This window comes from Centropristis striata, chromosome 10, assembly GCF_030273125.1.
Source record: "Centropristis striata isolate RG_2023a ecotype Rhode Island chromosome 10, C.striata_1.0, whole genome shotgun sequence".
NCBI lineage: Eukaryota > Metazoa > Chordata > Actinopteri > Perciformes > Serranidae > Centropristis > Centropristis striata.
Window position 1 is genome coordinate 7,803,504 of NC_081526.1, and position 27,904 is coordinate 7,831,407.

At 36.0% G+C, this 27,904-nt stretch overlaps 1 protein-coding gene across 1 annotated transcript; it reads right to left on the bottom strand.

The window, feature by feature from the left end:
• Positions 1-839: 839 nt before the first annotated feature.
• LOC131979483 (activin receptor type-1C) lies at positions 840-27,885 on the bottom strand. Its single transcript, XM_059343479.1, has 9 exons — positions 27,681-27,885; positions 19,534-19,764; positions 8,420-8,662; positions 7,181-7,411; positions 6,927-7,094; positions 6,120-6,276; positions 3,231-3,355; positions 2,835-2,965; positions 840-1,472 (listed from the first exon to the last, which is right to left on the bottom strand). The coding sequence occupies exons 1-9, from the start codon at positions 27,748-27,750 to the stop codon at positions 1,347-1,349; spliced, it is 1,482 nt and encodes a 493-aa protein (XP_059199462.1). The 5' UTR covers positions 27,751-27,885; the 3' UTR covers positions 840-1,346.
• Positions 27,886-27,904: the final 19 nt, after the last annotated feature.

Genomic DNA, 27,904 nt, shown 5'->3' on the forward strand with positions numbered 1-27,904 from the left:
GGTTTTCTTGATAATAACCAAAACCATTATCAAGAAAACCATGGAAAATGTCTAGATATCAGCTCTTAAATTAAATTCTTATGAGCTATTTTTGTTGTTATTATTATATTTGTATTTTTCTGTGCTTGGTTTCAGTCTTAAAATGTTATATTTGAATGTAATTTTATATACAGTCATGGAAAAAAAGATTAGACCACCCTTGTTTTCTTCAATTTCTTGTTCATTTTAATGCCTGGTACAAATAAAGGTACATTTGTTTGGACATTTGCCATGGTTTTCTTGATAATAACCAAAATCATTATGAAGAAAACCATGGAAAATGGCTAGATACCAGCTCATAAATTACACTATTAAGAGCTATTTTTGTTGTTATCATTATATTTGTCCAAACAAATGTACCTTTAGTTGTACCAGACATTAAAATGAACAAAAAACTGAAGAAAACAAGTGTGGTCAATGGAAAAAAATGTTCCATGACTGAACATTTTGTGCTATCCTTGTCACAGCCGTGCATTGTTTAGCTTCTCCAGGCTACATCTACTGTAGTAATACACTCTATGGATAAGTACCTCACACAGCCCCACTTCAATAAATCCATACTATCCCTTTAACGTTATGGGGATCATCGAATATATGATGGTTCATCCTCTGGGGACCAGGAATGTCTATACCAAATGTCAACGTGATCCATTTAATACTTTTCAATACACTTGGACCAACAGGACCAACTGTCATTACCATCCATGGAGCCATAAGGATTATAAATCAATAATCAGAACTTTAAATGTCCCACATGGACATATTTAGATAAAGGGTGACTTCCATATGAAAATGCACACTTGTTTAACTATTCAAAAGCACTTTAAACACTTTAAAATTCAGATTATCAGGGACAGTCTGTCTGTGTCTTATCCAGTATCCTTTGTGATTGTCAGTTAGCAAACTAACTACTCAGCAATACTGTGTTTTAAAAGAGATATGGCACAAAAAACATCACAATGTGCAACTTCAAGCTTTGGGCACTTAAATGTCTGAGGTAGCAAAAACAATCTTTACATACATTATACATATTCTTACTTCATATGGCTCTTCCTACCATCTGTTTGGTTCTTTTTTCTTTTTTTTTAATTAGGCGTCTATGTGCAAAGCAGCCACAGACGGCCTCTACAATACTTTGGCACCAAAAACAACCTGCAGTTGCTCTCTGAGGGTGAACAGTGTGTCTGCGTCCTGAAGAGGGCAGCCTCAGGCCGTTAGACAGCTCCCAGTTTGCTTCCAACAACTCTCAGTCCGTCGTGCTGCACCAGTGCCAGCACCAGTGCTGATCTGCAGGGCGACAAATGAAGCTAATCTTTGATGTCCTTGATGACGGAGAGCTGAGACACAGTTTTCTTGACCCGCAGAGCAGTGAGCCGAGCAGCAGGGTTGGCGTACCAGCACTCTCTCATCAGCTTGCCCATCACACGCAGAGCCTGGTGCACCAACAGGGATTATTTAGAGAAAAGAGCCAAAATGTTAAATATATCTGAATAACACAAATACTAACAGCTTTAGTTATATGCACGTCAAATCTTCCATTTCTCAATTATCAAAAAGACGGAAAAATCTGAGTTCACTGTACATTAGGGTTGTCAAAAGTAACGATACCCAAAAAAAAGTATTGATGCTAAAACGTTGTATCCGGATACAATACTCATTTTAAAAAGTATCGAGTATCTGAAGCTTGTTGCCATAGTTGCAGTTTCTAAAAATATTTCTGTTAAATCTTTGGTTTTATCCTTGTGGTATCGACAGTGGTATCGAGTATCGAATATTTTCCTGAGTATCGGTATCGAGTTGAAAATTTTAGTATCGTGACAACCCTACTGTACATATAGTTATAGTCCTTTTTTTTCTGAGATGACCAATCTCATCACAGTTCAAATGGGCTGTTTTAACCCTTTGATGCACAAAATGGGTCTAAAGTGACCCGACTAATTTTTTATATTCTATATCTTTGCAATAAATTAATTTCATCATTCAGTATTGCAGGTTTTCCTCAAATAACTTGTTTTTGATCATCATACATCCTCATTTTTTGTTTTCATTTCTTACTTTTTCAATAAAAACCCTTTTTTTATCACTACGCTTCTAATGCACAATGTGATTTTTGACCCATGTTGTGCATTAGAAGATGTTTATATGTTGTCATCAATTTACCTGACAAAGAAGACACAAATATTAACTATCCTGTTTTGTTAAATTGGTGTTTTTCCAATGTCTATTTGGTTGCTCTAATAAGTCTCAAATGTTAAAATATGTAACTTCAGTCTGTTTCATTAATTTCAGCACAAACTATGTCAATAAAACTACTGTGATAGATGCTTCCTAGGGCTGGTCGATATATCAATATATCTTTAAATGTGATATGGAATTAGACCATTTTGCATATATTGATATAGTTTAATTTTGTCATTGGAAAAAGATTGGATATTACGAAGATTTTATTTCTTCGGCTATTTTTATTTCTATTTCATCCCTTGGTTCTCAAGACCACAACACAATAGGAAAAAGCACAGCAAAGACTTTCTTATTCTTATTGTCTTTTTCTTGCAGTTATTGTGTTCTTATTGTGTTTTCTAAATGCTGTGCTTGTGTTGTCAAATTGATGAAGATGTTTTCTCAATTTGCTTGTGTTTTGTGTATTTGCATGATTTTTCTTGAGTTGCAGCGCTGTGAGCTCCGTAGGTATCTGTCTCTCACATGCACACATTAGTGATGCGTTAATATCATACTGTCCGTGATAACGATTTTACATGATGACACATAAATGACTGTACATCCTGCCGGCTCACCTCACAGCTCTGCCACTGGTTGGGGACGTTGGGTCTGAGTTTCTGCTCACACACCACCTTCCTCATGTCCTCCACGGTCGGATCAGAAGGCACCAGGTCGTAATAAGGCAGCTGGAAATCTTCATTAAGTCCTGCAGAAAAGATGAGACAGTTTGTTTGTCATGCTTTTTGTCACCCACGTAATGACGCATGACACTGATTATCTGTAGTGTACTAAAGAACATAAGGATCTAAATCTTAAATTAGTGTGCAAGTGACAAAAACACGACACTTACAACATGTTATTGGCTTGGTTTATCAGCCTCTGTACTATTAGTGCCATGACGTATCCATTAAAGTGTCTATAATCATCGACAAACAGGTTGTGTGTATATGTGCGTGTGTCATTTAAAGGACCTCTAACGGAGCATCGGCGAGCCAGTTCCCAGAACACCAGGCCCAGCGAGTAGATATCCGCCCTCTTGAATGACTCAAAGTTGCTAGTATTGATTGTCTCGTCCAGGATTTCTGGGCTCATGTACCTGCAGAGGACAAAATGATTAAGACCTAATGAAATAAAAAGCCCAGCACTTCTTTCCCTAACTAATGTTTGTGTGGGTTTGTTGCTCTGAACTGGAAATCATAAATGCAGAAGAAAAACAAGCTCAGCTCAGCACTCTGAAGAGAGATTTAAACATTCGGGTTTCTGGGAACTTGAACAAATACATCATCTTTAAAAATCAACACTGACAGCACTCACAAAAATAGTCTCAATCTAGTGTTTATCTTGATATTACCACTAGGAGTCGCCAAAGTCAAAAAAATGAAATCCTACACACTGGGTTCCTAAAACTTTCCAAAATCAAGCATATATATACATATATATATATATATATATATATATATAGTCATGGAAAAAAATATATGACTACCCTTGTTAGCTCTAATATCTTGTTCATTTTAATGCCTGGTACAACTAAAGGTACATTTGTTTGGACAAATATAATGATAACAAAAAAAATAGCTCATAAGAGTTAATTAGTAATTTGTGAGCTGACATCTAGACATTTCCAATGGTTTTCTTGATAATGATTTTGGTCATTATCAATAAAACCATGGAAAATGGCTGGATATCAGCTCTTAAATTAAACTCTTATGAGCTATTTTTGTTGTTATCATTATATTTGTCCAAACAAATGTACCTTTAGTTGTACCAGGCATTAAAATGAACAAGATATTAGAGAACACAAGGGTGGTCTAATATTTTTTCCATGACTGTATATATATATACAGAGTGCATACAGTATATTTCTGTATAATGAATATTTCAATTCATCACATAAAATGAAATGTTATTGTTCTATAAAGAACCACAACTATGTTCCAGGACAGTATTCACCTGATTGAAAGCAGACATGATATTCTATGTAATCTAAATTTCAGTAGTTTTTTTTTCAAACCTTAAAATCACCACATTAAAATTCAAGTGTTTTCAAGGTTTTCCAGCACATGTAGGAACCCTGACACCTACAGAGTTTAAGCTTCATTTATATTAATACATATGTTTCTGTGTCACTTAACCAGAAATGTGTGTCTTTACAGTAACTACGTGTATCATGCCTGCATCAATCCTATTTGCCTTCTAATACAAAATAACTTACAAGACTTTTGTCAGGCATTTCTGTCAGCAGACCTCCAACAACACTCATTATTTCAGCGTTGCACTGTGTGCACACCCAGCTAACTGTTAAGAAACCCTTTGATTATGGAATCTGCTTTTCTTGCAGAAAACAGTGCCTAATAAGCTGGCTCACTTCACGTTGTGAGCCAATTAATAGTACTGGCCAAAAAACTTTTAAAACAGGTTGACTATGGAGACTTTCAGAGGCTGAATATTATGCAGTGATGGAATGTAACTAAGTACATTTACTAAGTACTGTACTCAAGTACAATTTGGAGGTACTTGTGCTTTACTTGAGTATTGCCATTTTATGTAACTTTATACTTCTACTCCACTACATTTTGAGGAAAATATACTTTTTACTCCACTAAATTTAGCTGACAGCTTCAGTTACTTGTAACTTTTTGGTAATTCTGTGTCTTTTTTTTGTAATTTTTTATCTTTTTAAAATAATTTTGTGTCTTTTTTTTGTAATTTGTGTCTTTTTTTGGTCATTTTGTTTCTTTTTAAGTTATTTAGTTTTTTCTGTAATTTTGTGTCTTTTTTGGGTCATTTTGTGTCTTTTTTAAATCACTATGTGTCTTTTTTGGTAATTCTGTCCTTTTTTTTGGATCATTTTGTGTCTTTTTTTTGTAATTTGTGTCTTTTTTTGGTCATTTTGTTTCTTTTTTAAGTAATTTAGTGTTTTTTCAGTCATTTTGTGTCTTTTTTCTGTCATTTTGTGTCTTTTTTTTTAGTAATTTTGTGTCTTTTTTGGATCATTTTGATACTGCCTCCAGCGGCCCCCAGGTAATTTGAGTTTGATTTAAAGTGATTAGACATTTGTTTTTAAATGACACCTCATAAAAGTATATGAGGTAGTTAAAATGAGCCCTGTCTTTACTAAATCAAAACACTGCTTAAATAAATGCACCAATACAAATAATCCAATAATATATTTAGAATATATAAAACAATCTGAATGGGTTCATTCTGCATAACTTTTTATACTTTTGATACTTTAGGTACATTTTGATGCTGATACTTTTTACTTTTACTTCAGTAAGTTTTGAATGCAGGACTTTTACTTGTAGTGGAGTAATTTCACAGTGTGGTATTAATACTTTTACTGAAGTGAGAGATCTAAATACTTCCTCCACCACTGCTACTATGCAGGGACGTGTACAGACATTTTGCGGCTGGGCTGCTGATCTAAGCTGAAATAAGGGAAACCCCGACAATATTGTCATAACATTTGTCATTAATTATTTCCACAATTTTAAAAACCTAAGCCTAAGAAGTTTGGATGCCAAAGTGTCACATGACAGGGGTCAAAGGGCATCACTTTGCTACTTTTTTCTATCTCTGTGTCCCCCTGAGGCATGACTATCAAAAAGTAATAAAAGTTTGCATGACATGGGGATTCAATTTAGTCTAACTTTAGTGATTATGAGCTCCCTCCAGAGGGGCAGCTCAGCCAAAGAGGGCAAATAGGCTGCTCGGGCAACTTTAACCCTGCTGCCATGTAGACTCCATGGGAAATCTAGCACATCAAATAAATGAGACCAGGTTTGAAGTCATTTCAGTTCGATTTTCTATTTCTATTTTGTGTGTGTGTTCATTTTGTGTTGTGAGCTAAATCTAACCTCTTGGTTCCCACTCTGTGGTTGGACGGGATGTCAATGGAGTTGGTGCTGGAGTCGTGTTTCACAGCCAGACCCAAATCTGCGATGACTGCTGTGCCGTTCTTTTTCACCAGGACATTTTTTGATTTCAGGTCTCTGTGAGCAATGGCAGGTTTCCCTAGAACCAAGGAGCCGCAAACAAGGTTTTATACTTCATTAAAAAAAAAGTAGACAAAATGAGTCATCTTTCAGTGAAGGATAGAAATAGAATAATAATTCATGACTACTGGAGTGGAAAAAAAATATTCTTTCATGCTGTATAACATCTCTTCAGATACAAAATCTGCTCCCATTAGACGTTATTTTACCCTTACTACAAAACGCAGGTACAGGTGCATCTCAATACATTAGAATATTATGGAAAAGTCCACTTCAAGTAGCTCAAGTCAAATAGCCTCAACCAAGTATTGAGTCATATAGATGGACATACTTTTCAGAGGCCAACATTAACATATTAAAGATACTTTTTAAAATATTTTTTTAGTAATATTACATTTTTTTGAGACACTGAATTTTAGGTCTTCATTAAATGTAAGCCATAATCATTATAATTAGAATAAATTAAATAAATTAAGACATGAAATGTTTTATTCTGTGTGTAATGGATCTATAAACTTTTCTATGATATTCTAATTTATTGAGATGCATCTGTATTTAGACACCTTTTTTTTAGTATATGGTGGATTTACTGCACACACATCATTATTTAAATCCCCCAAAATGAGGTCAGTGTCCACTAATGATTGTTCTTTATTTTCGTATCCTCACCCTGTGTTCCAATGATTTCCATGTGGAGGTGTGCCAGCCCACTGGCGATGGACGTAGCGAGGACCACCATGCCTTCCAAAGACACTGTGTACCTGTTCAGGTAGTCGTACAGGGAGCCATGCTCGTGGTACTCTGACACCAACCAGAGCTGGGTCCACGAGCCGTTATCTGCAGCACACAGCAAATAATACACGAGTTGGCACATTTATCTTCTGATGTGGACTTGATTGAATTTGGTTATCTGACTCTGGTACCTTTGTTGTCAGCAGCAATGAAGCCTAAGATGTTCTCATGTCTGAGCATGATTGTCTGATAAATCTCTGCTTCGCGGAACCACGACCTCTCGTCCCTGGAGGAGAAGATCTTCACCGCCACATCTTCTCCTCGCCACTTTCCCCGCCACACCTCCCCGAACCGACCCTTCCCAATGGTCTCCTGCAGGACGATGGTCCGAGCTATAGTCCGCTGCACCAGAAGTGGCAGACCTGCAAGACACAAAGCAGCAACACATTGATATTGATATGCAACCACATCACTTTCTTGACATTTATCAAGTTTTGTTGAGTCATCACATTAGCTGAGACGCTACAGGCAAAAACATTGTTTTATTCATGCACTGGTCAATTTGAATTTGGGGCTATTTTGCTTCCATAACATGTCTTCTTTCAGACTTGGAGAGAGTAAAATACACATTTATGTTTATTTTTCTGCACTTTGTAAATTCGCATCTGCACATTTCTTCTAGATCAGATCTCCCTTTTTTCTCCTAGATTTGCCACTTTTAATCTGATAAATTTGTGACTTTCATACTTGGCCCTAATTAGCAAAATTTAAATGATTAGAGGATGACCAAAGAATTATACGAAATAATACGTTTTTGGGTTTTTTTTACATTATAATTTTAATTTATCATTGATGTATGCCCAAATGAATTTGTATTCTTCAATTGTAAAAATGTGGTTTATAAACAGCAGTAAAACATTTTTTTAAAACATTTTAGTCAACTTAAATGTGCATCATAGCTTTTGAAAGTCTGCAGCCCGACACCTTAACCTCTAAATTTAGCCAATTTCAAGTCTAATTTTGAGTTTCCCTCACCAGGCTAGCTTTCCTCAGATATTTCTCAGGAGTCTAGCCTCTCATTTGCTCTTGTGTCCTCACTGCATTCTGACAAAACCATCTTAATAACTGCTCATTATGACCTATTAGTAATGTTGCCAGGCTAATAAGGCTCCAATTAAGGCTGTTTTATCTTTGTTGTAAGGCAAAAAAAGAGATTTTTTCTTTTTTTTTTGGCCAACAATGGCTCTTTTGTTGGTAAAGGTTGCCAACCCCTGTCCTAGATTCACCAAAAGTTAGCATTAAATAATAAAAATTTTGCATAATTAAACACAACATTCCAAAAAAAATTGTAATACAAAAATATAACTTAATGCAAATCACGGACTGGGGAAGTTTCAGTTAAGATTTCTGCCTGGTGGCGTATGTCTCACCTGATCCGGAGCCCGAGGTGCTCATGTCATAGATGAGATCTTTGAGACATTTGTCGGGGGACATTAGCATCTGATCGTCCAGAGGCTCCTCTGGGTCCTGCTTGTGGGCTCTGCTGTAGGCACAGCGGTTGCCCTGCACAACGAACACGCCCAGCAGGATCCCCATACACAACAGGCAGGAGGGGACGAGGATGACCACAGAGAGCTGCACCCTGCTCCAGCCGGGCTCTTCCAAAGGCCTCTCTGTAAACAGACACATACATACAACATGACAATGTAGCCGACATGTTAGCACGTCATCGTTCCCTGAAATTTAATCATTAAGACAAAGAATCAGCAGAATGAGAGGGAATATGTTCATCTCTGAGCTCCACATGACTGTTGCACCCTCTGGTGGTCGTTATTGATTATTTTGTGTCATGAATGAAACCATCTTCTCAACTTACCAAGACAGACTCTACTGTCATTCAGTTATAATGATAATAATAATAATAATAATAATAATACCTTTATTTATATAGCACATTTAAAAACAGCGTTCACAAAGTGCTTTGACAGAATAAGCATGAATAAAACTCATGCAAAAATAAGAAACCAACAATGAAGAAGAAGAAATACCACACAAGTTAAAAAGACCAACATCACGTGAATGCAAGTCTGTAAAAATATGTTTTGAGAAGTGACTTAAAATAATTCACTGGACCACTGTTAGTGGTCAGAAATGTAATTAAACTATTAAACTATTAGTTTAATTACATTATAGAGTAGCTGTTGGTAGTTCAGCTATGTTTTCACAGTGGTTCAAGTAGTTTAACACAAACTATTTTTAAAAAAAGGGCAATAAAGGAAAGGATTTTTTTTTTACTCAATGACTGCTGTGAATGCTTTCCCAGCTAATGCATTTATCAGAAAGCTACCACACACTTAACCTTTGACCTTTGTGTAGTGCCCACAGGTGCAAAGGGCAAGCATTGCTCAGTGCTTACATAATGATGGCGTCGTCATGGATAAACCTTCTGAACAAATGTTCAGACAAGTTGTTGCATGCTATGTTAGAAGCTACCTGGTTAACTAAGTAATCCTGATTGGTGCAATACTCCCACCTTCTACACTGCAAAAAAGGAGTGTCTAAAAACAAGATAAAAACACTAAATCTGAGGGAAATGATCTCGCTGCATGGACAGATCATTTCACTTGACAAGATTTCTTAAATTAAGATTGTTAAATCTAGAAATAAACATGTTGTACACTTAAAACAAGAAATTAACTCTTAAAACAAGAAAAATTAAAGATGCAAGCGGTGATGAACTGGCCCGAGGAGAGTGCACTGCAAATTATTTGTTTCTTACCAAGATAAAAAAAAACTTTAGATTTACAAGTGTTGGATAACTTCAACATGCTTCAACATGCTTATTTCAACAATCATAATTTAAGAAATCTTGTCAAGTGAAATTATCTGTCCATGCAGCAAGATGATTTTCCTCAGATTTAGTGTTTTTATCTTGTTTTTAGACACCCAGTGCAGTGTATAAAGCAAGTTTACCTGAAAGCTAATTTATCATAGTCCAAACTCAGGTATTATGGCAACTTATACTGGGAAATATGCTGAATTTGTTTTATGAAACCAAATCAACTGAAAATAAGTTTTTTGTCAATTTGGGGTTTTTTTGGCTACTTTTTTGAGTAGCTTTAGTGAAATTAACCCAAATTCTACCAAGATTAGCTTTGCTGTTAGTTTCCCCAACATTGACTACTGCTGTAACAAAATGATGAACTATATTTCAGAGAAACACTTTTATGATCCTCACACAAACTCAGCAAAATGAAGCCATCACCCTGTAGACATTTTTAAAATTTAGAGCGACGGAAATTGAACATTTGGCCGAAGCAAAGTTTAGACTGCCAAAAAACGTTTTCCCAGACCACCAGAAATTTCTATCACTGCTCATAAATGTCATTAATCAAAAGTAATAAAGAGATACAGAGGCAGAAGCTTTAAGTGCCAGGAACCATTTCTCCTAAAATCAAAATGCATTTCCTTTCTTACAATATTCTGCTTCATTTTCAATAAGTGGCGGATGATCAACGGGTGCACTATGAGAATAAATTGTGGCTTTGGTTCAACAGTGTAACCTGGCATTTCCCTGTCTGACCTTCATTCTGTCTGTGGGTGGACAGTGGACACCTGGACATAAACAAAAATAGCAGAGCTGGTGGGCGCTGTGATGAGATTTAAAGACATGCTGACAACATAATGAAGAGTGAGCACTGCAGAGCATTGTAGCAAAGTATTTAGCTTTAAGAAAATACAAAGAATAAATCATTTTTGGAAGATACCAACTTGATTTAAACTTCACTTAAATGGCTGTATAGCCTCATGTTAACTTTATAAACCCTCCTGTTGTGTTTGTTTCTCAGGAAAAGCAATAATATTTGTGGGTCAATTTGACCCGGGGCATGTTTAATTATCCAAGTGTCAGAAACTAAAAAATCCCAATAAACATTGTTTATTTCTCATTTATTACCCAACAAACTCAAAACAAGCTCACAGAGATGAGAGTGGATCTTTCCTTTATCTCCTGGATCTCAGATTACCTGACAGGAAGACCTCAGTATGTCAGGTTGGGGAACTGTGTTTCTGGGACATTAATGAGCAGCACAGGGGCTCCACAAGGCACTGTTCTGGCTCCACTCCTGTTCACACTGTACACAGCGGACTTCAAATACAACTCTGAGTCCTGCCACATCCGGAAGTACTCCGACGACACTGCTATTGTGGCGTGTATCAGGAATGGACAGGAAACTGAATATAGGGATCTGATAAAAGCCTTCAGTGACTGGAGTCACAAGAACTATCTCCTACTGAACACCTCAAAGACTAAGGAAATGATCAGAGATTTCCGCAGGTTCAAGCCCCCCTTCAGCCAGTGAATACCTGTGGGGTGGACATGGAGGTGGTGCCAAATTCTAAGTTTCTAGGTGTATACCTGGATAATAAGTTGGACTGGTCCCTAAACACTGATGGTCTCTACAAAAAGGGGCAGGGCCGCCTCTTTTTCTTCTTGAAGATGGTGTTCTTTACCTCTCACAGATCATGGTTCAATGAGGATAATTCACTTGTTTTTCATTAAAAAATGCACGTTAAAACTTTTTTTATGTACATTGGTAAGACCTACATATGAAATACAATGGTTTTACATGACGTTTTTATATTTTTAAACTCTGTAATGGGGCAATTTGACCCGCAACATAACAGGAGGGTTAAAGGATCTCAGAACTCCTTGAACCCATCAAACCTTATCTATGTTTCTTTCGCTTTTTTATCTTCTCAAATCCCCCCAAAGCATGAAATGTCCTCAAGAGTGCTTTAAACATGCAACATCTGCAGATGGCCCAATATGCAACACGTCGTGAACTAAACCACAGTTTCCTAAGAAATCTTTAGCCTTTTACCTAAATACACATCCTGCCATGTGTCCATCTGGAGCTCAGCAGACATGACGCAAAACAAAACTTTCCTCTGGCCCAGTGGCTAAAGACCTTCTGTGAACTGTTGATTGGCTTTGAGGTGACTCTACATGGGTCAAGGAATTAATCTCAGCAGTCATTTTTTTTACTTTTATACTGTCTGACTCAACAGCAAAACAAATGTTTGGAAATTGGGGATTGCAGAACAAGGTGTTAATAGGGTTAGGTCAAAGAACATCCCAAGACGAGATTACATTTTAATACTTTGCCTTGTGAGACAACCTTTTCTGACGGGAAACTAGAACCATCAAATCCATCTACACTCTCTTTAAATCGACCAGACTCTAATGACAAAAACACCAATTTTGGTCATTTTATATACAGTCATTTTATATACAGTCGTGGAAAAAAATATTAGACCATTCATTTCTTCAATTTCTTGTTCATTTTAATGCGTGGAAGAAACTAGAGGTACATTTCTTAGGACAAATATAAAGATAACAACAAAAATAGCTCCTAGGAGTTTAATTTAAGAGCAGATATTTAGACATCTTCCATGGTTTTCTTGATAATGACTGTGGTTATTATCAAGAAACCCCCCTACTCTATTTGGGTCCCCCATCATAGTCTGAGAAAATCCTGACAGACAACAAATTGCCCAGCAGTATGTTCAGGGTAATGAAAGGAGGAGAGATGTTTTTGGGTCCTTCATTGAGTCAGTAAATTTGTTTGGCTACACTGGGAATTTCATGAATTTTACAAACTTATTTTATGTAAATATGTTGGTTGTTGTTTACACTACAGTTCATTTAAAAATGCTTAAATAAAACATATTTTGGTTAAGGCATGGAGTGGAAAAATAACTAATTGAGTTGAAAACATTTGGTGAGCTTCGTCCCCTCCACTTAAAAAAATCCCATCTGGGCCCCTTGGTAAAATTGCTGGTTTTGTCAATGGAGTCTAAGGTTGGGCGATATGGCCCTAAAAGAATATCACGATATTGCAGGCTATTTTTGCGATAATGATATCCTTGACGATATTAGGAAATACTTAAAAAGATATAGAAAATATGATTTTTTTTTAGTCTGTATAAATAATCAAAAATCTAAAATGTAGTTTGAAGTGCAAATCTCAACAGTTGCCAAACACAAAATTTTACTCTTGACTCTTGAGAATGAGCAAATAATAAAAATAACCATTTAGGGGTTCCGGGGGCATATTTTAATGACATTTTGTAAAGGAGAATAAAGGTTCTTGTATGTTTTATTTAAGGCATCTTATGTTGACAGTCTTCTCTTAACACACTGTGCTCTTATTTTGAAAGCTGCATGTGTTTAGCGACAGGGAGTAAGTAGCTTTTTGTGATTAAAACAACTTTAACCACTATATCAAGTAAGAACGTTGCCAATATCATGATATGCATTTTTTTAACCATAAAAAAATATACCGATATTATTGTGAACGATACGATATGGCACACCCCTAATGGAGTCTGGTTGCTTTGCATAGATACCAACTTCAGTTCCTCCCTGCGAAACTTAAAACACAGCTGTCGGTAAAGCAGGCAGGTAAAGCAGTGAAAATAGCCTAAATATAGTGTACACTTAAACTGACAGTGCTGCCCCTGTCCTCTGCTGTACATTTCTCTGCTTCTATTTCAGTCCTCCTGCCTGCTTCTCAAACTGAGGGTGTGCTGACCACCATCTACCTAAAGCAACACACTGACTATGAATCTCACCACTCCACTTCAAAGACTCTAAACTCTCCCCATCAGTGTAGAAAATACAGCTACACACAACCACTAACCACAAACTTTACCTTATAAATGAGAAATGCATTCTACAATTCAAGGCCTTTACATAAGTCAGAGCAAGGGCACCAACAAACATTTTGTGTTTGTGTGTAGAAAACTAATAGCACGCTGGATGAGCTCACATGCTGATATTAAGCAGAGCAGAGGAGCAGATTGATTCTGGTGTCCTCATTCACAGTCAGCACCATCACAGCCTGAGGGTGCTGCCCTGACCCATCTCATCAACAGTCTGCAGCACTTTACACTTTAAATCTCCAGTATCACCTCTACTTTTGATTTGGACCAGAGTCTGACTTTGCCATCTAACTCAAATTACTTAAGATGAATAAATCAGTGAGGGGGGTCATTTATTTTTTTCCTTTCCTTTTTTGTTTTCTTTAGTTGTTTTCTTTTAATTTGGTGTTAGAAATAAGAAGGGGACCATCATGTGTTAGGTCAAAAGTAGTGGTGGAAAGTACATTTACTCAAGTAGTGTACTTAAGTATCATTTTGAGGTACTTGAACTTTACTTGAGTGACTGCAAAAAAGGTGTGTCTAAAAACAAGATAAAACACTAAATCTGAGGGAAATTATCTTGCTGCATGGACAGATAATTTCACTTGACAAGATTTCTTAAATTAAGATGATTAAATCTAGAAATAAGCTTAAAAGAAGAAATTAACTCTTAAAGATAAATTAAAGCTGCCAGCAGCGATGAACTGGCCCGAGCAGAGTGCACTGTAAATTATTTGTTTCTTACCAAGATAAAAAAAACTTTAGTTTTACAAGTGTTAGATAATGTATCTTGTTTTAAGAGTTAATTTCTTATTTTGAGCATTCAACATGCTTATCAGAGCCTCAGATTTAGTGTTTTATCTTGTTTTTAGACACACCTTTTTTGCAGTCTATTTCCATTTTATGTGACTTTATACTTCTACTCCACTACATTTAGCTGACAGCTTTAGATTCATGTCAATATATATGAAGTAGTTTAAATGGACATCAGTAAAATGCTGCTTACATAAATGAAGCAATAATAGCAATCCAACAATACATTTGGAATATATAAATACTGAGTGGGGACATTCTGCATATAAATACTTTTACTTTTGATACTTGAAGTACAAGTGCATCTCATTCATTCATTATCCTTGACCGTAATTCAATTCAAAAAGTGGAAATAACACATACATAGGCCCATTACATACAGAATGAAACATTTCATGTCCTAATTCATTTCATTTATTCTAATTATAATGATTATGGCTTACATTTAATGAAGACCTAAAATTCAGTATTGAAATTCAGTATAAATTTGAATATTACAAAAGACCAATTTTTAAAAAGTATGTTTAATATGGAAATGGCCTCTGAAAAGGATGTCCATCTTTATGACTCAATACTTGGTTGGAGCTGTTTGACTTGAACTACTGGAAATTACTGCACTTATGACTAATATATTGAGATGCACCTGTAAATTTTGATGCTGATACTTTTGTACTTTTACTTAATCAAGTGTTGAATGTAGGACTTTTTCTTGTCGTGGAGTCTTTTCACAGTGTGGTATTAGTACTTTTACTGAAGTAAGAGATCTGAATACTCATTCCACCACTGGTCAAAAGTAAAGATTTTGTTAAAAATACAGAAAGAGGATATTATGGCTGTTATTGTCTTTAATATATCCTACACAATATACAGCAGTGTTTCCTATTAGGATTTGGGTGACCCACCTACACAGACTTGCTTTATGTTTTCCTACAGGTAATATTTTTAAAAACAAACCTTTCTTTTAGTGGAATAACTGATCAATTTATAATCACAGTTTTTCTTATTAATTCATTGAAAAGTAAATCCCCACTGCTTCCAGAGTGAATATTAGCAGTTTTTAATCATCATGTATGATGATTAACTGAATATCTGGGAGTTTTTTGTGGATCAAAGCAAACATTTGACCTCGGGGCTGTTAGATAATGAGAGAGTTTTCACTATTTTCTAATATTTTATGGAACGTTTAATTGATTTGCTGAGAAAATAATTGGGAGATTAATCAATAATGAAAATAGTCGGCCAGAAAAGGTGTGCTCATGAGTAATTAACTGGATAGGAAAAAGGATCGGGATAGGTGTTTGCAAGCACTGAAATTAAAGTGAATGCAGCAAGAAGCTCAGTATGATACATTTTCTTAAAGCTGCAAAAATCAATATTGACATTTTAACAACGGGTCAAATGACTGTATAATGTGTAGAGGCTTGTTCCTGGTGAAAGACCTGCAGAAAATTATCGCTCTGCACTCTGACTCCAGAGAGCGTTTTAGCATTTTAGTTTTGTGCTCGTTGTTTTGGCTTTACAGCAGACAACTTTACTGATTTGATTAACTGCTCTCTCAAGCCCTTTTCTGCAGGCTGCTGTATTTTCCAGCTCTGATGAACCCACTGCACACCTGCTCCTGTTCTGCACCAAACAGCAGGGCAGCATGACTGAATATCTGACTTACGGGACAGAAATTGGACAGATACACACACAACTCCAAATAGACGATAATATTGCTCCATGTCAACTTCACGAGGCCATTATTAAATCCTAAGGTGACCGTCCACTGTGGTACGAGCTTCCTGCAGAGATAAGGCTTGCACAAATCGTGACTCCTTTTAAATCATTTCTTAAGACCCATCTGCATTAATGTGATTTCATAATTTTTTTATTGCCTGAACTGCTATTTTAACTGCTATTTTTTTTTTTTTGAGAACAACTTTTTTTATTGCTTTTAAAGACAGAACAGCAGTCCGATAAAAGTAAAAGGTACATTGCAATCCAATTAAAAATAATAATAATAATAAAATAATAATAATTATAATTATAATTATAAAATAATACTAATACTAATAATAATACTACTACTACTAATAATAATAATAATAATAAAATAAATAGATTCTTTTTTATTAAAATAGAAAAAAATTTAAATTAAAAAATTAAAAATTAAAAAAATTAAAAAATTAAAAAAATTAAAAATTAAAAAATTAAAAAATTAAAAAATTAAAAAATTAAAAAATTAAAAAATTAAAAAATTAAAAAATTAAAAATTAAAAAAATTAAAAATTAAAAATTAAGAAAAAAGGGACCAGGCGGCGACCCCCCAACTTGGATCTCTATAAAACTCTTACAGGACATGAGAGACCATGTTCAAGAAATGCAAATTAAAAAAATGATAACAGCAATCCCTTGATCTTATCTGCCATTGTTTGCCATGCTAGAATAGTATCAACTCCAGCACCGTGCATTCTTGCCACTAAAAGCTCCATATTTATTATGTCAATGTACTGTATGTGTTAATCAAATGGGGCTTGGTAAGTGTATGTGGAGGTTTCCAGCGTAAAGCCAGCATCTTTTTGGCAGCAGTGTTTTAACTGCTATTATTATCTTAGTTTGTAGTTAATTATTTATTTTATTGACATGTTTTTATTGTTTTTCATTAGTCTTCTTTTTACGACTTTGTTTCTTTTGCTTTCTTTTTTTTATTTTGTCTTGCTTTTATTTTGGCCATCTCTATAATAAGAATGTATTCAATTTGTATACCGCTTATCTAGACAGTCAAAGACGCTTAATAACTAAAAAATAAAGTTATTATAATATATCAGATGAGTGTTTAACAGTCATTTCTGCTCCTAACTGTGCCAATAAAAACTGATTAGTGCAGCTTTAACAAATCTGATTTACATTCTTAATAAGTGATGCAATTTACATGAACACAAACTGAATAAGTTACAAATAAATGGGACGAAATACTATACATGAAAGAATAATTTATGTACTGCAACAATGTAAAACAGTCTTTGTGACTTCTTTTAAATAATTTCTTAAGACCCATCTGCTTTTATGTGATGTCATCTTTTTTGTTGTTTTTTTGATTGCCTTAAATTATTATATTATTTTAGTTTGTATTTATTCATTTATTTATTCATTTATATATTGATTCATTTAATTATTTAATTTATTGATATTATTTTACCTTTTTTCATTATTCTTCTCTCTCTACTTTTTAATATAACACTAATTTTGTCTTGCTTTTATTTGGCCGTACTGTCTGGCTCTCTATTATAACAATGCATTCAATTTGTATACTCAAAGACGCTTAATAACTAATAAATAAAGTTATTATAATATATCAGATGTGTGTTTTACAGCCAACTCTGCTGCATTGATGATGAAATTATGAACACAAACAAATAAATGGGAAGAAATACTATACATGAAAGAATAATTTATGTAATGCAACAATGTAACTGTGACCGCCCAGTGTTTTCCATTGAATTGTGTCTCCACAGGTGTTAGTAATCCCCCTCTGCTTTAAGGCCAACTTCCACCCAGCAGACCCATGAGAGGCTTTTAACTTGCAGCAGGACTAGAGGCCTGACAAAGTATTTATTTATAAATCAGTGGAGGGAGGGGGAGGATCACTAACAGCCGTCCCTTTGCCTCTGCCAGATTTGTTATGTCACAGGATCTAGTCGGATCAGCATCCACCTCGTCTAGCCAGGGCCAGAGTGAGTGGGAAATCCCACACTGATTGGAGTGGTGTTGCTGTCGAATGACTACTGTAACTACAGAGCAACGTGACATTGTCTGAGTAACTGTCTGAGGGGATGAATCCATCTTTCCTCTGGTATTTTTGTCTCTTTTTTTCAAGGCTTCTGCAGGTGAAATATTCATCTCCATTGTTTGGAATTTGAATACATTCATTAAAACAATGAGTTAGAAGACAGACAGAGAAAGAGACAACATTGCATCACTTCAAAAGCATCATATTAGCTTATAAGAAATTGGGCCCCCTGGGCACAGACATGTCATAGGCCGCCCACGCTGGCGACACCCAAAACTCAGAAACTCTCAAAAATTCAACTTTTAGTCTTTTTATTGTTTTATGTATGTATTTGTAGTAGTTTTGCATCTTTTTGTGCATGTTTTAATCTATTTTGTTGTCATGTTGTGTCTCATACAAGTAATTTTGACTCTCTGTGGTCTTTTTGTGTCAGCTTGTAGTCATTTGTGCCTATTTTAATCATTTTTTGGGGTTTCTTTTTGCATCTCTTAGTGGTATTGCATCTCTTTGATAATTTTTCATCTATTTTTTAGACATTTTGTAGTAATATTCGGGTCTCTTCATGGCCATTTTGAGTCTATTATGAGCGTTTTATCTTTCATTGTGGTTGTTTTATGACTCATGGGGGTCATTTTTTGTATGTTTTGGGTTTTTTGTGTCTATTTTCAGTCAATTGGCTTGTTTTCGTGCTTTTTTTAGCATCTTTTCAGTCATTTTGTGTATCTTTGTAGTGGGTTTGTGTATTTTTGTGGTCATTTGGCTCCTCTTTGTGCTTCTAAACTGTACCTGGGTATACAGGTTTTTTGTCATGTTGTGTCTCATACAAGTAATTTTGACTCTCTGTGGTCTTTTTGTGTCAGCTTGTAGTCATTTTGTGCCTACTTAGGTCATTTTTTGGGGTTTCTTTTTGCATCTCTCAGCGGCATTGCATCTCTTTATGGTCATTTTGAGTCTATAATGAGTATTTTAGCTTTCATAGTGGTTGTTTTAAGACCTATGGTGGTACGTGGTGTATGTTTTGGGTTTTTTTGTGTCTATTTTCAGTCAGTAGACAAAAAAAAAGACACAAAATGACTAAAAACAGACACAAAATGACGAAAAAAGGCCACAAAATGACCAAAAAAGACACAAAATCACTAAAAAGTGGCCTGTTTTGTGCTTTATTAGCATCTTTGCAGTCATTTTGTGTATCTTTGTAGTGGTTTTGTATATTTTTGTGGTCATTTGGCTCCTCTTTGTGCTTCTAAACTGTACCTGGGTGTAGGTGCAGAGTTTCGTTGTTGCAGAAGTCAGTGAAGCAGCAGTTCCTCTTGGAGACATTTCTGGAGCTGTAGCAGAAGACCTGGCCCTTCATCTCAGAGGGCGACAGGCAGGACTTGACCGTCTCCTCCTTCCCGTCAATCAGCATCACAGAGTTCCAGCACGCGCCGTCTGCAGTCGTCTCACAGGTGTGGTTGGTGCAAAGCTGGCACACACACCTCAAACCTGAAACAAATTACACCACTCAAGATGGTTAGTGACTAATTCTTCCCAGACTCTTCCCAGTAGACACGTGTTAATTCACTGATTTGTAAAACAGCTTCATCCACAGACGCGCCATGGCTAGTGGTCTTTAACCCTTTAGAGTCTGGATGCTCCTGTTACGTAAGCAGGTACATGCTCTTAAATGGCTGGAGGTGGAGGAACCAACGTAATGCCTCTTAGTTTAACACCCAGATAATCTTGTGCTCCTCTTGGAGCTGCTGTCAGGCTTTGTTTGATAAGACTGTGAGTGATTGATAAGCAAGCTTGCACTGCTTGCTCACTGGAAGAATCTGGAAATAAACCGTAAGAATACTACACGTTATTCAATTATACGTTATCCAATGTGTCAGTTCGTTTGACTTCCCTATTCTGTTTCCTTATTCTGTACACAGGAGCACTGAAGAACTGCTATTTTGTTCCACTTCATACTGAGAGAAAGGCAATACCTTCTACCTTGACCCAAGCAAACATACTCCTAAAGAAATAAACAGTGCATTCAGGTGTAAAAAACACTGAGAGTAACGATGGAACGGGTCGATACACTTTTGTCTTTTCCTTTAATGACAGTGTGAAAAAAAGAGAATATACACTCTTATATTTTTAAAAGGATTTTTAAAGCTCCTCCAGCAGTGAGAAAGGCATCTTAGAAAATCAACCTGCAACAAAGCAGATCAGGAGTTCAGTTCAAGGAGAAGCCTGACTGGAATATGACAAAAATGTTCTTAACAGCAAACCAGGGAGTTGCTTGGCAACAAACTTTCTCAAGGACAACGATTAGTAAAGTTTGAATGTACTGTTACTCTGTAACTAATGAATGACAAGGTTCATGTTTTTAAAGCTTTTTTTATTTTTTTTTATTTTAACCCCTCCTATGTATCTGGGAAAATGTGACTGCTCTCAATGTTTAACGTCTCAGAAATGCAGATAACTATTCCTGCTTCGTGTTTAATGACTTTCCCTATTTTAACACTGATACTGTACTATGATTAACATTATGATGTGTTTTCAGCATCCTACATTTTTACTCAACACGTCCGTTTTTTTGGTCATTTTGGTTGTTTGTTAATGACTCCCAAAATAACATATATGACCAACGACACATTGTTCAGTGCCTGAAGTGGGCCAATACTCTCCAGTACTGACTCAACATGAGGACCCTTACTCCTAATTGAGTGTGCTTGAAAAAGCACACTAAATACTATTCACCTGGCTTATTGCTAATTTTATTATTCTTCCGTTTTTCTTCCATGTTTTTTCCAGTCGACTACTCCTTCCAGAGTTTTGGTCGCACATACACTAAAAAGGTATCAAATCAACCGACTCGGCCATGACAAGTGTGCTATGACTTTTCTAAGGGTTTCGGCAAACGGTTTTCAAGTTATTCTGCAAGAACACAACAAAAAATCCCCCCAATGTTACCCTATGGAGAGGCTAGAGTGAATGACATCATTGCTAGAGTGCAGAGGGAGAGAAAAATTTGTGAAAAAATATATTTGGAAACTGTGCTCGAGGCCGTAGATACCAAGCAAACAGAAATAATTTATACATAGAAAATTGAAAAATTGGTCTTCTCGCATACATTTGTCTGCTGAAGCTGTCAGAGTTATAGTTTGGGCGTAATCTAATGTATGGGTAGAGTCACGGGCCAGAGTCAAGCACACTCAAAATTTCTTAAGAAATTTTGTAGTTGTTATTAACAGTCTTATTAATAGTCTAATATTTATACCAACGTAGGCTATACATAAGGATTTACTGGGAGAAACCAAACAATTTTTTTGTAAAATCAGACATTCAGTACACCCTCAGCCTGCATTAAATGACCCTTTGCCTCATAACCACATTTTCCCACCACTGCAGCAGTTGGATAAGGTTCCTTACACTTGTTTCATGCTTCTTGTGGTCAGCATGGTCAGTCGGTGCGGTGTGGACAATATTGCACAATCACTGCCGGGGTGCAAAGGGTCAGAGTGCACAACCACGCACCTCCAAGATTTTCACAAGGTCACACAGAAAGCCTTTGCAATTACTGGCTTACTCCAGGACCTGGAAGTGTGTATATGTCGGATTTAAACTTGTCTACAACAACAGAGAATCACTACAGAGGAGAAGAGGCTGGTGGAGGTGATCATGGGGGATGTGCACACCATCTGCACCTTGACCACCAGAAACATGAAAGAAGCATTAGATCAAATTGTAAAAAAGTTGATTGCCCCACAAGACATATGTGATAAGACACATGCAATGATCATGTCATGCAAATTAGGGTGCAGGCACCTTTTTTTCTCCAATTCAGGCACTGATATGGTCATCGTTGAAACAAAATTACTTGGTTAGGTTTAGGAAAAGATCACGGTTTGGGTTAACATATGTATGTTGTATGTTTGTTACATACCTTAACTAACATTAAACACGTAACTTACGTTTAATATGTTACATAAGCTAACTTAAATATGTATGTTAAACTAAGTAATTGTTGATTTTAGTTTTCATAATGTATACCAACAGTTGTCTCCTTGGTGCTGTGTTTGATTAATTCATTCGATCATCTCCACCACGTCTCTATGTGGACTTTGTCACTCTTTATACTGTGTCACCTAACTTCCTCTTTTGCTCCCTTCATGATTACGACATGTCGCTGCTTAACTATAAACATAAATATGTCGTTCTGAGCTACTTGCACATACGATCATCACAGCCATTTTTGTGGGGTAGAACGGTCTGTTTAATACACGTCAGTGCTCTTTGCAGTAAATTTGATCCTAAGCTGTTTAGTTGTATAAAGCTGAAGAAATATAAACATTTTACACATGTTTTATATTATTTGGTTGTTTTGGCTGGTGTTGAAGTCACGATCACATGCAATTTAATAATCTTTACGGTCCTAATTATTACCTTTATTAGTGAGGGAACCCCTGATATTTCCCAAACTGGGGAGGTTAAATATGGTTTCTGCTTCACACAACATAGGAGAGGGACATAGGAAAAGCATGCACAGCAGGTTTCTAAATCATTTCCCCTCTTGCTCTGTGTGCGTTGTCTTTATGCTCTCTGTCAGTTAAAGAATGACATCTAAACAAATGTTTTCTGCCAAGAATTAGGTTGTGTTGCAGCTCTTTGACAGTGAAAGTAATTTGGGGAATCCTGAGGAGCAGTGGCGGAGATGTAGGGCTGGGTGATATATATATAAAAAAAAGATATCACGGGACTTTACAGGAAACTTTTTGTTTGTTTCAACTCAATTATCCAAAATGTGTTCCTTCCTATTATTTCAAGAATCAAGAGGTTTTGGTTAACTCTGCAGTTTCTCTAAATCCTGGAGGAGATATAAAAGTACAACCAAATATGTAACACCATGAGTCAGTTTGGAAAAAAATCCTTCCCCGGGATGCAACAAAAGTAAAAATACAACCTTCTAAGTAATTATTTAAATGTCGTTCCAAATTGGCAAATTTTTCTGCCACTGACATCTCCAGCAGGAATTCATTGTTATGAAAAGTACCACTTGTGCTTCATATTTCCAATGGATCTATTATAAAAGACTTGTTGAAAACATGTCCTTGAGTTTAATTTGTTTTTATTCACCTGCATTATGCAGCTTGTTACCTGAAATGAGGGCATCTTAGAGAAAAACACTCATTCAATTATATCTAAGCAAGTAAAGTGTGCAGTAAGTGGGCTTCACTTTGCGATATAGAAAAATATATCGATAGATTTTTAAATGTGATATGGAATAAGACCATATCACATATATTGATATTGTTCAATTTTTTTTCTTTCTTTTGTATAAAAAACGCTGCCCTTACTAGGGTTTGTCTTATTTAGTTCTTTTGTAATGTTTGTTATTCTTTTCTCATATAAATATATTTCTTTCAGAAAAAGAATGGCCTATTTTATTTCATAGGCTATTTTTATTTAAGATATTTTTTTTATTTAAATGTGCACTTTATGGAGCTTTGATTTTTTTTTTTAAAGGTACTTCTGTTGTTATACAGTATTTATGTTCACTTAAATGGTTTCAATAAAACTACTTGTGACATGTCATATTTGGCTTTGACTTTGACTGAACATTTGCTTTAACTTTGCGATAAAAATATTGGCATATATATCGTATATTGATATTCAGCCTAAATATATCGGGATATGACTTTTGGTCTATATCGCCCAGCCCTAATCAGCTGCATGTGGTGGGGCACCAGCACACTGAATAGGGCCGCTGCTATGGCACTGCACCATGTTTTCTACACTGGAAGGGCACTTTATCATCTTATCTACCATAGGGGCATTTAATTAAGTCCCTCTGCTGCCTTCTTTTTTAACTAAGTGCCCCCCTCCCTGAGTCCACCTGTGCCGAGGAGGATCCTGATTATGAGGCATCCTCCTCTGATGAGAATGAGACCCTTGCGGTGGACCCTCCTGCTGCCTGTGGCTGAGTTGGTAGAGCGGGTGTCCCACTGATCGGATGGTTGGTATTCGATCCTTGACCGTCACAGCCTACATGTCAAAGTATCCTTGAGCAAGATACTGAACCCCATATTACTCCCGATGCTGCGTTCATCGGTGTGAGAATGAATTCCCAATGGTGGCAGGTGGCACCGTTTAGGGTAGCCTCTGCCACCAGTATGAATGTGTGTGTGAATGGGTGAATGAGTGCAGTCTGTAGTGTAAAGCGCTTTGAGTGGCAAAGCGACTAGAAAAGCGCTATATAAGTGCAGGTCCATTTACCATTTGCCTCTCAACCACCAGCAGACACATCACCTTCCAAATATGAAACGTTAGTATGTTCCCTCTCCCCACTGGAACCACAGGCTAAACTTAGTGCTGCTAATGTGATGAAAACAGTGCCAGGTCCCACCAGATACGTTGTCCAAGACATAAAATCAGCATTTGAGCTCTTAATAACGCCATCAGTCAAACAGGATATACTTGAGATGACAAACTTGGAGGGAAGTTGCATGTAATGGGACAGTTGGAGGGACTCCGAGACACATCTGAAAGCTTATATTACGATGCTGGCCACTCATTACTTACATCACTCATGTCCTTATGCTACAAGATATAAGAACATATGTCTATTTTCAGTGGTGGAATGTCACTAAGTAGATGTCAGATGTCTTTCAGTCATCAGACATGATGTCATCATGTCTGATGATCCAGTACTGTTCTTAAGTACAATTTTGAGGTACTTGTACTTTACTTAAGTATTTCCATTTAATGTAACTTTTTACTTCTACTCCACTACATTTTAAGGCATATGTTTCACTTTTTACTCCACTACATTTAGCTGACAGCTTTAGTTACTTTTCAGGTCAAGATTTAAAATAAAAAACATTATAAATTAAAAGTTATTATATATTTTCTTCAATTAAAACTCACAAAAGTTTACAGTTTATTATTAAGTAGTTAGAAAGAGCCCTGTCTATACAAAATTAAAACACTGCTTACATAAATGCATCAATACAAATAATACAATAATATATTTAGAATATATAAAACAAACTGAGTGGGTTCATTCTGCATGACGAGTACTTTTATTTTTGATACTTTAACTACATTTTGATGCTGATACTTTTGTACTTTTAATTCAATAAGTTTTGAATGCAGGACTTTTACTTGTAGTGGAGTAATTTCACAGTGTACTTTTACTTAAGTAAATGATCTGAATACTTCTTCCACCACTGTATATTTTAACATAATGAATAAGTTGCAACAAACACTACAAACTGCACGAAGACAACCAGAAACCAGTGGAAGAGAATGAATCTCAAGTCTGACAGCACAGCTCAGCTATGGAGAAAAATGTTGATGGAATTGCTTTGAGTTTTGAGCTGCAATAGATGTAGTCCTTTTTTTTTTTTTTTTTAATCATTGCTTTCTCTCCTTGAAGGTGTAAAAAACGTGTTTTCTGCATTGTGGACACAGTTTTGTAGATGGAGCAGTTATAACAGGAAAGATTTGGTCACAAACAGTTGAATCCAATCACTGACTTCACGGGAAACTTCTTGTTGGTTTCAACTCAAATATTCTGCACACTCCCTGGAAAATATACATATGTGTTTGTTCCTATTATTCCACAAGAACCAACAGGTTTGGTTAACTCTGCAGATTCTCTGAATCCTGGAGGAGATGTAAAAGTACAACCAAATATGTGAGTCAGTTTGGAAAAAAATCCTTCCCTGAGATACAACATAAAGTAGACATACAACCTTCTATGTCATTATTAAGATGCTGTTCCAGTTTATAAAAGTATATTGCTGAGGGGATCGTACTCCAGCAAGAATACATTGTCATGAAAAGTACCACTTGTGCTTCATATGTCAAATGGATCTATTATAAAAGACTCAATGAAAACATGTCGAAGTACTTCAAATGTCCTTGAGTCTGATTTTTTTTTATTTACCTGCATTATGAGGACATCTTAGAGAAAAAACACTCATTCAATTATATCTAACCAAGTGAAGTGTGCAGTAATTGGGTTTCTATCATTTACTGTGCATTAAAAACAAGAGATGCATGTTGACAAAGCCGTCCAGACTTTTATCCCTTAAACAATTAAGCCAACACATCCCATTGGACAGCTACTATAATAGCTCCCAGACACGTTGCTGTCAAACAGGCACGTGTTCCACTTGTTTTCAAGTTAGTGTTAATGTCCGATTCTAAGTCTGAACCATCGGTAGTCACAAACAAAGGAAAATGGGTCAGCACACTGCAAACATTGCTGTCTTAAACTTGATCTGCTTTATCAGCTTTCAGTCACACATCCATTTATCAAAACACACACCAGGACAAACACAGACAGCAGTAGGTAAAAGTCAGCGGCAGTTTTTTTTTTACTAGCAATGTAAAGGAGGTGTTTGTGTTTCCAGCTGCCACTGAAAATATTATTCAAAATGATGATATGATATCAAATGCAGCATAACACTTTCATTTCACCAAATCATTATTTACCTTATTGAGTAATTGTGGGGTCTATAAATTGTGAGAAAATGATGGAACGTGCAAAATATACCCTCCAAAACGACATCTTCAAAGTAGCTTTGTCCAACTAGTGGTTCAAAACTAATAGATATTCAGTTCACTATCATGTATGATAAGAAATGGCTGCAAATCATTGATATTTTCTACCTTACTTCAACTCTAGTGTGAATACAGTCAAACAAATTGAAATAGTTCTATTGTAAACAAACAACAAAGATGTATTCTCCAAAAAAAGACAATTAAGATTTTATAAATATGTGTAAATGAAACAAAGCTATCCTTCTGTATGAAAATATCAAATGTGATGTTTTTCCCACAACACTAACAACATGATCTGACCATAATACAACATGAGTGCTGAGTGGGAATGAAACTGACTGTTTACTATTTTACTATTTCAACTTTCTGTTGTTTTTAATTCTAAGAAAGCTATTTTGGACAACAAATTAAAAGACATGGTCTATTAACACCTACTTGTGACATACCATGGAAAAACAGGTACCTTATAGGGGTTTTATATTTTCTTAAAAATATATATCCAGAGCTTTAATAACAAGAGAAATAAGCCTAATAACATCAATAATACAGTTGTTTTTACTATTCAAACATAAAAAAGTGAGTTTATTGGTAGGCTGTGAAAAAACGTGTTTTTTAAAGTTAGACAAACTTAATTCAAGGTGTTTGGTTTGGTGCTAAGTAACCCACAGCAGCTTTTTGAGAACATACTGCCTATATGGATGGTTTTAAAAGTCAAATGAATTGTCCTGGTTAGCCAACAGTTTATACAGTAGGCAGTATAATAAAGCACACAAAACCTTAAAATAGTGTAATTTGCTAAATGAACGCATTGGATTAACGTCATGCAAAGTGAGTGAGAGAGGATCTGTCAGCCTGTGTACCTGCAGTCAGCTGGGCGACGGACAGAAAGATCAACGCCGCTTGAAAGCTCTGCTTCCCGGGACGACTCATGGCAAGAGCCGCATCTGCTCCGTCCCCCACTCTCCGTTCACACAGCTACTCTACGGAAAAACACATTATTCATTGCGGTAAAGTCCGTCGGCCATGCATGCAGGCTCGCACAGTAAATGCGTGGAGGAAAACTGTATAACGCAGTAAGAGGTTT

What these genes read in the sequence shown, in the direction of transcription:
- LOC131979483 (XM_059343479.1), bottom strand. Translation starts at nt 27,750, where the DNA reads ATGAGTCGTCCCGGGAAGCAGAGCTTTCAAGCGGCGTTGATCTTTCTG. An exon ending in CACCTCGGGCTCCGGATCAG is followed by an intron (nt 7,412 to 8,419) that starts GTGAGACATACG and finishes TGTGTCTTGCAG; the next exon opens with GTCTGCCACTTCTGGTGCAG. An exon ending in GGAAATCATTGGAACACAGG is followed by an intron (nt 6,277 to 6,926) that starts GTGAGGATACGA and finishes CCTTGGTTCTAG; the next exon opens with GGAAACCTGCCATTGCTCAC.